Source organism: Salmo trutta, chromosome 3 (genome assembly GCF_901001165.1).
Source record: "Salmo trutta chromosome 3, fSalTru1.1, whole genome shotgun sequence".
NCBI lineage: Eukaryota > Metazoa > Chordata > Actinopteri > Salmoniformes > Salmonidae > Salmo > Salmo trutta.
The window spans coordinates 60,791,712-60,802,671 of NC_042959.1; the positions used below are offsets into that span (position 1 = coordinate 60,791,712).

Genomic DNA, 10,960 nt, shown 5'->3' on the forward strand with positions numbered 1-10,960 from the left:
AGTATTTTAGCCTGAACCAAATCTGAACAGAATGAAAATGTCAGGAGGTACAGTTACTGTAGGAGGATCCAGAATAATCCAGAATGTCCTCACAATGGAGGTGGTGTGAGAAGCTGGAACCACAGCCTAATTAGGAGAGCTTGCACTGTACATGACTGGCACAACACAGAATGTTAGATTAGGACCTTGACACAACTCTATATAAGGCTGGTGAGTCCTGTGATGTCCTTATAATTATCTATAATGTCCTAACGGAGGTGGGTGTGAGAAGTAAGCAGGACCCTAGTCTATTGTGTGATGGGCAGGACAGTCCGTCTTCTGAAGGGCACTACGTGGCCGATGACACTCACCCTCTAGGATGATTGAAGGACCCCATTGGAACAACACTACCCCTCCAGGATGACTGGTGGCACCCCAGGAAGTAGAGAGGACCTTAGTCCATCATGTGATGTGCGCTGTGGGGCCAATGACACTCCCCCGCCATGATGATTGGTGGTTCCCCCAGCAGCAGATCGTCCGCCCCCAGGGCGGAGCAGTGCTCGGAGTTCACAACGTTAGGGATGTTGAAGTGGGACAGGGACATTGCCTCTCTGTGGTCAGTCCGGTTCCCCCCCAACATGGCAGCCCCTTGCAGGGCACGGCTGACACCTACTTCCACCACCACCCCCTCCTCTGGGCTGCCTGACCTGCCTCGCCCCGGCCCCTGGACAAGCCCTCCTCTGGGTGCTCCCACAACTCGTGCGCCAGCTCTAGGCCTGGACTCCTCCTGGGCCTGTTCCTCATTGATATAGCAGTGGAAGAGGGAGCGGCTGAGAGAGGAGTCCAGTAAGGGGCGATGGAGGCAGGGCCGGTTGTCAGGGTCTGCAGGGGGGCGGAGGTCTTCCACACAGCTGGTCAGACGAACACGCTTCTTACAGGGCTCAGCTCCTCTAGACGGGGGACAGTTGAGGACCAGGAGTGTATTAGAAGAGAAATAGGTGTGACTACCTCACAATTAAAAGTGAAAAACATAAACTTCCTTAATCAGAATCAGGGAGGACAGGGAGAGGGAAGAAAGAGACATAGATGTTAGGTAAGGGAGGACAGGGGAGGGAAGAAAGAGACATGGATGGTAGGTAAGGGAGGACAGGAGGAGGGAAGAAAGAGACATGGATGGTAGGTAAGAGAGGACAGGGGGAGGGAAGAAAGAGACATGGATGTTATGTGAGGGAGGACAGGGGGAGGGAAGAAAGACATGGATGTAATGTAAAGGAGGACAGGGGGAGGGAAGAAAGACGGATGTTAGGTAAGAGAGGACAGGGAGAGGGAAGAATGAGACATGGACGTTAGATAAAAGCGGACAGGGAGAGGGAAGAAAGAGACAGTGATGTTATGTAAGCGATGACAGGGAGAGGGAAGAAAGACATGGATGTTAGGTAAGAGAAGACAGGGAGAGGGAAGAATGAGACATGGACGTTAGATAAAAGCGGACAGGGAGAGGGAAGAAAGGACAGGGAAGAAAGAGACATGGATGTTATGTAAGGGAGGACAGGGGGAGGGAAGAAAGAGACATGGATGTTAGGTAAAAGAGGACAGGGAAGAAAGAGACATGGCTGGTAGGTAAGAGAGGACAGGGAGAGGGAAGAAAGAGACATGGATGGTAGGTAAGAGAGGACAGGGAGAGGGAAGAAAGAGACATGCATGGTAGGTAAGAGGACAGGGAGAGGGAAGAAAGAGACATGCATGGTAGGTAAGAGAGGACAGGGAGAGGGAAGAAAGAGACATGCATGGTAGGTAAGAGGACAGGGAGAGGGAAGAAAGAGACATGCATGGTAGGTAAGAGAGGCGCCCCCCCTTGGGTTGTGCCATGGCGGAGATTTTGTGGGCTATACTCGGCCTTGTCTTCGGACGGTAAGTTGGTGGTTGTAGACATCCCTCTAGTGGTGTGGGGGCTGTGCTTTGGCAAAGTGGGTGGGGTTATATCCTGCCTGTTTGGCCCTGTCCGGGGGTATCATCGGATGGGGCCACAGTGTCTTCTGATCCCTCCTGTCTCAGCCTCCAGTATTTATGCTGCAGTAGTTTATGTGCCGGGGGGCTAGGGTCAGTCTGTTACATCTGGAGTATTCTCTTGTCTTATCCGGTGTCCTGTGTGAATTTAAATATGCTCTCTAATTCTCTCTTTCTCTCTTTCTTTCTTTCTCTCGGAGGACCTGAACCCTAGGACCATGCCTCGGGACTACCTGGCATGATGACTCCTTGCTGTCCCCAGTCCACCTGGCCATGCTGCTGCTCCAGTTTCAACTGTTCTGCCTGCGGCTACGGAACCCTGACCTGTTCACCGGACGTGCTTGTTGCACCCTCGACAACTACAATGATTATTATTATTTGACCATGCTGGTCATTTATGAACATTTTAACATCTTGACCATGTTCTGTAATATTAACCACCCGGCACAGCCAGAAGAGGACTGGCCACCCCTCATAGCCTGGTTCCTCTCTAGGTTTCTTCCTAGGTTTTTGGCCTTTCTAGGGAGTTTTTCCTAGGGAGTTTTTCCTAGCCACCGTGCTTCTTTCACATGCATTGCTTGCTGTTTGGGGTTTTAGGCTGGGTTTCTGTACAGCACTTTGAGATTTCAGCTGATATACGAAGGGCTATATAAATAAATTTGATTTGATTTTGATTTTGACAGGGAAAGGAAAGAAAGAGACATGCATGGTAGGTAAGAGAGGACAGGGAGAGGGAAGAAAGAGACATGGATGGTAGGTAAGAGAGGGTATCATGTATTCCCTTTTGGGGAGTATGACTCTTCATTCATGCTCAAACAAACAAGTCTTTGGATTGAATAATCAATGCATGTTTAGAAAGAGCTGTGTGTTGCGTGTCCGTGCGCTAATTCTGTGTATATTGGCACTCGTGTATATTGGCTCAACACCATATTTCTATCCTCTTAGCAGGTGTCTTTGTTTTTTGGCTTTAGCTCAGCTCAGTATATAGCTGCATTAAAGCAGGCAGAGAGCGAGAGAGGAAGAGAGAGGGAGGAAGAGAGAAAGCTGAGTAAATGGATGTCATGGCGTTGGACTAGAGTAGTGGAGCGCTGTGATCAGCAGACCTGGGAGGTTAACAGGCTTAGCCCTGGTGGGGCCTCTTGAGGCCCTCTGACCTCCATTACTGAACACAGCAAGACAACTTGCTCCTCTACTCAGCAGCCAGCACTCATCAGCTCTCACATTCACTTAGGGCCTAATAGGCTGTGTTTAGACAGGCTGTCCAATTCAAGTTTTGCCCCAGTTATTGGTATTTTGACCAATCCTATCAGATCTTTTCACATCAGATCTTATTCAGAGCTGATCTAAATGATAAAACGACCAATTAGTGAAAATAAAATCAGAATTGGGATGCCTGTCTAAATGTAGCCAGCCATAAAGAAGAGAAGCCTGATGTGTTCTCAACACACACACACACACACACACACACACACACACACACACACACACACACACACACACACACACACACACACACACACACACACACACACACACACACACACACACACACACACACACACACACACACACACACACACACACACACACACACACACAGGGCTACAATTGGAAATGCAAGACTTAGAGGGAGACTGATGGTTATCACTTAGTCTTTCATTTGTTGTTATAGTCACACACACAGAGACAGACTTCCAGCCTTAACTAGTTGGTCACATTAAATGCATTAACTGCCAGCCTGCTTGCTGTGGTCCTACAATAGATAGAGCCTGGGAAGTATCAAGGTAGAGCAGCATGCTGATCAGTCACCGGTCCCTGCAGGCTGATTGTTTTCATCAGCAAGCCAGTGAGGTCTGTCTGGATGCCAGTGAGGTCTGTCTGGATGCCAGTGAGGTCTGTCTGGATGCCAGTGAGGTCTGTCTGGATGCCAATGAGGTCTGTCTGGATGCCAGTGAGGTCTGTCTGGATGCCAGTGAGGTCTGTCTGGAAGGCAGTGAGGTCTGTCTGGAAGACAGTGAGGTCTGTCTGGAAGCCAGTGAGGTCTGTCTGGAAGCCAGTGAGGTCTGTCTGGAAGCCAGTGTGGTCTGTCTGGAAGCAAGTGAGGTCTGTCGGAAAGGCAGTGAGGTTTGTCTGCAAGGGATCCCAGAGCTGAGCCTCAGCCGAGCCTGGCAGAGATCCACTCCAGAGGAAAATATACACACAGACTCAGGGGCACAGCTCTCTGACAGCTAATGAGAGAGCCGTGGCAGCTGCCACACACAGTCACAGGAATAAGGGTGGTTCAGAGAGCAGCATAAAACGTTCACAGGGGAAAACTGAGCTTAGAGAGAGTTGAGAAAGGGAGAGTGGTAGAGAGAGAGGGGATGAAGCTCCAAGAGAAAGAGAATTCAGACACCGCATGCAAACAGACTGCATCATTACATTGCCGTACGATCATTTCTATGCAATTGTTGCAATCTATGCACGGCATCACCACAATCAGAATCACACAACATGGAAGTGTTATGAATTATCTTCCAGCCACATGCCAGGTGTGTGCAACAACAGGCTACACCCCACAACTTTATTATAAACAAAATCACCAATAGCAATATATGATACATAAAACATAATTGGTTACACTTTACTTGACACCCACCGTCATAACAGGTTATGACACGGTCATAACCATGTCATAATATGTAATAACAGCTGACATAACTTGTCATAACCTATTATAATATGATCATAACACTGTCATAATAAAATATATATAGACCGGTTGTGATGTATATTGTGTTATTTTATGGCTGGTTATGACACCTACATAAGAGTGTCAAAACCCACAAAACCTACCACACAAAGAAAAACATTCCATTACACCATATCCTACTTGTCAACAGTGTCAATGTTATATATACAGAACAGTACCAGTCAAAAGTTTGGACAGACGTACTCATTCAAGGGATTTTCTTTATTTTTACATTGTAGAATAATAGTGAAGATATCAAAACTTTGAAATAACACATATGGAATCATGTAGTAACCAAAAAAGTGTTAAATCAAAATATATTTACATTTGAGATTCTTTAAAGTAGCCACCCTTTGCCTTGATGATTCTAAAATGTAGAAAATAGTAAAAATAAAGAGAAACTCTTGAATGTGTAGGTGTGTCCACACTTTTGACTGGTACCGTGTATATATATATATATATATATGGTACCATATTAACCATATATATATATATATATGGTATATATGGTATATATATATGGTATATATATATATATATATGGTATATATGGTATATATATATGGTATATATATATATATATATATATATATATGGTATATATGGTATATATATATATATATATATATATATATATATATATATATATATATATATATATATATATACGGTACCAGTCAAAAGTGTGGACACACCTACACATTCAAGAGTTTCTCTTTATTTTTACTATTTTCTACATTCTACATACATATATATATATATATATATATATATATATATATATTTATATATATATATATATATTCTTTATTAATGTTGTTAAATTATTATTGTTATTGCACACACATTGATGTCAGACATGCACCTACCCCAATGATCTGTTAATGATGGGATGAAGTCAGGAGCAGATTTCAGGAGCAAAACCAGACACCCTCTTTTTGACTGATGACTGATATAAGGGCATGTACGTGATAGTCTTATCTGGCTTATATGATTATGGTCATAATGCTTCTTGACTTTGTCATGACATTTATTTGCTACAAGTTATTTAAAATGATGAAGAAAAAAATATGACTGTAAAGAATTCATTTCAACAAAAAAAGGATTCAAGAGAAACTTTCAAATGAAAGGAAACTTTTTGGCATGGAATAAAACATATGAATAAATGTAGGTTTTCACACTCTTCTGTACAGTTGAAGTGGGAAGTTTACATACACGTAGGTTGGAGTCATTAAAACTAATTTTTCAACCACTCCACACATTTCTTGTTAAACTATAGTTCTGGCAAGTTGGTTAGGACATCTACTTGTGTATGACACAAGCAATTTTTCCAACAATTGTTTACAGACAGATTATAAGACTTATAATTCACTGTATCACAATTCCAGTGGGTCAGAAGTTTACATACACTAAGTTGACTGTGCCCTTAAACAGCTTGGAAAATTCCAGAAAATTATGTCATGGCTTTAGAAGCTTCTGATAGGCTAATTGACATCATTTGAGTCAATTGGAGGTGTACCTGTGGATGTATTTAAAGGCCTACCTTCAAACTCAGTGCCTCTTTGCTTGACATCATGGGAAAATCAAAAGAAATCAGCCAAGACCACAGAAAAATAATTGTAGACCTCCACAAGTCTGGTTCATCCTTGGGAGCAATTTCTAAATGCCTGAAGGTACCACGTTCATCTGTAAAAACAATAATATGCTAGTATAAACACAATGGGACCACGCAGCAGTCATACCGCTCAGGAAGGAGACGCGTTCTGTCTCCTAGAGATGAAAGTACTTGCGAAAAGTGCAAATCATCCCAGAACAGCAGCAAAGAACCTTGTGAAGATGCTGGAGGAAACAGGTACAAAAGTATCTATATCCACAGTAAAACGAGTCCTATATCGACATAACCTGAAAGGCCGCTCAGCAAGGATGAAGCCACTGCTCCAAAACTGCCATAGAAAAAAGCCAGACTAGGGTTTGCAAATGCACATGGGGACAAAGATCATACTTTTTGAATAAATGCCCTCTGATCTGATGAAACAAAAATAGAACCTTTTGGCCATAATGACCATCGTTGTCACGATCGTCGTACTGATTAGACCAAGGCGCAGCGGGAATGTGTATGCTCATCTTCTTTTATTTAATGAGAAGAAAACAAAACAAAACACTTAATCAAAACAACAACGACGATGAAAAAAACAGTCCTGTGAGACATACAGCTACACATGGAACAACTACCCACAAAAACCCATGAAAAAACACCCCTACTAAATAGGACCTTCAATTAGAGGCAACGAGGAACCGCTGCCTCCAATTGAAGGTCAACCCAATAAACTAAACATAGAAATAAAATAACTAGACACAGACATAGAAATAGACTAACATAGAACATTAACCAAAGAAAAACGAAACACATAAAACAAACACCCCCTGCCACGTCCTGACCAAACTACAATAACAAATAACCCCTTTTACTGGTCAGGACGTGACAATCGTTATGTTTGGAGGAAAAAGGGGAGGCTTGCAAGCCAAAGAACACCATCCCAACCGTGAAGCACGGGGGTGGCAGCATCATGTTGTGGGGGTGCTTTGCTGCAGGAAGGACTGGTGCACTTCACAAAATAGATGGCCGCATGAGGAAGAAAAAGTATGTGGATATATTGAAGCAACATCTCAAGACATCAGTCAGGAAGTTAAAGCTTGGTCGCAAATGGGTCTTCCAAATGGACAATCACCCCAAGCATACTTCCAAAATTGTGGCAAAATAGCTTAAGGAAAACAAAGTTAAGGTTTTGGAGTGTCCATCACAAAGCCTTTACCTCAATCCTATAGAAAATTTGTGGGCAGAACTGAAAAAACGTGTATGAGCAAGGAGGCCTACAAACCTGACTCATTTACACCAGCTCCGTCAGGAGGAATGGGCCAAAATTCCCCCAACGTATTGTGGGAAGCTTGTGGAAGGCTACCCGAAATGTTTGACCCAAGTAAACAATTTAAAGGCAATGCTAACAAATACTAATTGAGTGTATGTAAACTTCTGACCCACTGGGAATGTGATGAAAGAAATAAAAGCTGAAATAAATCCTTCTCTCTACTATTATTCTGACATTTCACATTCTTAAAATAAAGTGGTGATCCTAACTGACCTAAGACAGGGACTTTCTACTTGGATTAAATGTCAGGAACTGTGAAAACTGAGTTTAAATGTATTTGGCTAAGGTGTATGTAAACTTCCGACTTCAACTGTAGGTGTCATAACCAGCCATAAAAAACACAATATATGTCACAACAGGTGCAAATATATGCGTCATGATAGTGCTATGACCATATTATGACAGGTCTTGAGAAGTTATGTCAGCTCCATTGACATGGTTATGACCGTGTAATAACATGTTACGACACTGGGTGTTAAGTGAAGCGTTACCACATGATTGCATAAAAATATAAACATCATAAACTTTGATCTTGTACTTTTTCAAGTAATTGTATTGACCTGTCAAAAAATGTCTTGTTGCTATCCCATAAACACATAGTTGAAAGCTACAGATTTGCACTGTCTACTGTGGTTAATCTGCTTCCATTCCTGAGATCGCACAGCAAAGCAATGCACAAGTTGGATCCAAAGTATGCGGCACACTGCACACACCGACCGCAGCCTAGTCCGGCAGATGAGCTACAGCGGTGCAGCTTGCCTACCATTGAAATGAATGGACTTCCGCCGCAACACATACAGTTTACCGCAGTTTGTTTGCACGAGGCTAGAGAGAGAGATGAGGGGAGTGGGAGAGAGACAGGGCACGGAGGGAGGCAGAATAGAGGGACCACCAAGGGAGAGATCTCTGACTGAAAAGGAGAGAGAAAGGATAAAGAGAGGTGCAGAGGATGGGAGAGAAACAGGGCATTGAGGGAGGGGGAAGAGACGGAGGGACCACCAAGGGAGAGATCTATGACTGAAAAGGAGAAAGAAGGATCGAAGCAGAGCTAATAGTAAGAAAAAAAGAGGGCGCTGACAGAGAGAGAGAGAGAGAGAGAGAGAGAGAGAGAGAGAGAGCACCGTGTGTAAATGAGACATATGCTACAACCATGGATACAAGGGAAGAGGGCTGCTGATAATTAGAATCCTTTACTAAGAAGTCATCAAACATCAGAGTGCACTGAGACTGGGAGGGAGAATTGTCTCATTTACAGAGAGGAAAAGCAAGAGACACTGAACCAGGCGCTCTCTGTGGTGCTGAAGCAGAACTAACCACAGCCTGTGTAAGGCTTTGCCACTAACATGCCTGGTGCTGTCCATGGTGCTGGAAAGTAAGTACCACAAAACTTGGAATATGAACAGCCACACTGCCAATGTTATTTACCTGGTGTGATAACTAATTGTGCATGCTAAGAAACTGTCTGTGCTGCTGAACCACCACTAATAAGCAGGTTGCTATCCCAGGTCCTGAAAAGCACCATGAAACTTGGAACATGAACCAGTCACACTGTCTGCCATTTACCTACCTTGGTAAATAATTGTGCACATGTTAAGAGGCACTGGAAGTTGGTGGGTTACTAAGTAATTCACTTGATTGACATGTGATGGCTGGTTGATAAGGAGACTCACTCGGGATTTGGAGCTCCTGTCTTGGTGAGAAGCGTCAGGACAAAGAACATGAAGATGACAAAGACAGCCAGGCCCACCCAGAAGCCTATCACAATGGAGTCTGCAACACAACAAAACTTGATTGACAGGTCAAATACATGTTTTAGTTCCAATGTATAGTAGATCATTATATCTATAGAATGACAAAAACAACAGTATTTAAGCACAATGAGATCGAGAGAGAGAACTATGAAAATGTGTTATGATCCAAGTGTCTAGACTGAGGTGACATTGATTGGTGCATGTTATCCTAGAGGAAAAATACATGTATTGATTGTGTGTGTAATGTTAAAAGGCTGACACACATACAGGCCTAAACAAGGAACCCCCTTACTCAGACACTCAGCATTGACTTGCTTATATTTCTCTGCAGGGTTTACACTCTAAGGCGGTCCCCCCCCTCCTCTCTCTCTATAGCTCTCATAAACTACACACACACCCTCTACCTATTTGTCATTATGAAGAATATCGGCTATACTTAACTTTAAATTCTAGCCACAAATATGAATGTGATGCAATGAGCCATGGCAATTCTCACGCATAAATACATGCACACATGATTTAATCACAGTTCACTTCTACAATAAAGTCATGCATGCGTAACGCAGAGAAGAAGGGTGAAAGGGGGGAGGGGCAGCACAGGACTGTAAACTGAGATCCTGTACTTACATCGGTGCGCTTTGAGTCCCTCGAACGAAACAGGCTCATCATCGTCGTAATATTCATATGTCCACTTGTAGTCCGGGTCCGGAGCGTTTCCGCCTGATAGATCTGAGTGGTTAAACTCAGACATCTCCACAAAGATCCAAGAGCGCAGGCGGACTAAAAACAACAAAAAAGGCGAACGTTAAATACAACACCGCATTGTGCCAAACAATTTCAAGTAATGGTCATCAGTAGATGCGCAAGCTTCAGTCATTGGACAATGTTGGTGCGGTGCGTGTGCAGTGAGACAGGTTTATTCCCCCACAGCAATCTTTTTTTTTTAAATCTAGCGAAGTAGGCGAGGATTTCTGAGGTATACTAAACTTCACCACACGCAGCTGTGCGCTTACACTGCGCGCTCTTTCTCTCTCTTTCTCTCTGGATTCGGAATGAGGGTGCGCCTCTCCATTGACATCATCTTGAATTGCTTTCGGACTCGCGCGCTTGGCTTGGATGCGCAGAGCAATAAAGAGTTGGAGGGCGGTTAAATGGAGAGCGGTAGCTAGGATATGTAGCCTACACTTTTAGAAGAGAGGGACTGCGACGTGGAGTGATCTCATCACTATCCATCAATGAAAATATTTATGCAAAGGCACTAGTGGCTTTAAAGATGTTCTGGATCTGTGTTTTGGAATACTGTCAATAAGCCATCATGTTCAAAGGACAAGCATACTCTATTTTATTGTCACGAAAACAGAGTGTGATTAAAGTAGCAGAATCCAGGCTATTATTCATCTAAGGTTCAGCAGTTAATTAATCAGTGGATGTTTGAAAAGGGATGATTTCAGAAGAGACATTTAATTCTACTCTCTTTGTTCACCATTGTCTTATTTAAGGATTAAATATTCCGCAGGCAGTGAAGATGAACTGAACTGATGCACAAGACACTATACAAGCAAGGG

The 10,960-nt window shown here is 43.4% G+C and overlaps 1 protein-coding gene across 1 annotated transcript; it reads right to left on the reverse strand.

Annotated features, from left to right (window-relative positions):
- LOC115182048 (melanocortin-2 receptor accessory protein 2A-like) lies at window positions 1-10,523 on the reverse strand. Its single transcript, XM_029743692.1, has 4 exons — window positions 10,409-10,523; window positions 10,023-10,175; window positions 9,315-9,414; window positions 1-929 (listed from the first exon to the last, which is right to left on the reverse strand). The coding sequence occupies exons 2-4, from the start codon at window positions 10,144-10,146 to the stop codon at window positions 434-436; spliced, it is 720 nt and encodes a 239-aa protein (XP_029599552.1). The 5' UTR covers window positions 10,147-10,175; window positions 10,409-10,523; the 3' UTR covers window positions 1-433.
- Window positions 10,524-10,960: the final 437 nt, after the last annotated feature.

Excerpts from the sequence above, each read along its gene's own strand:
- LOC115182048 (XM_029743692.1), bottom strand. The coding sequence starts at position 10,146 with ATGTCTGAGTTTAACCACTCAGATCTATCAGGCGGAAACGCTCCGGAC. Across the intron at positions 9,415-10,022 it reads GGGACTCAAAGCGCACCGAT|ACTCCATTGTGATAGGCTTC; the intron begins GTAAGTACAGGA and ends GTTGTGTTGCAG. Across the intron at positions 930-9,314 it reads ACAGGAGCTCCAAATCCCGA|AGGAGCTGAGCCCTGTAAGA; the intron begins GTGAGTCTCCTT and ends TCCCCCGTCTAG.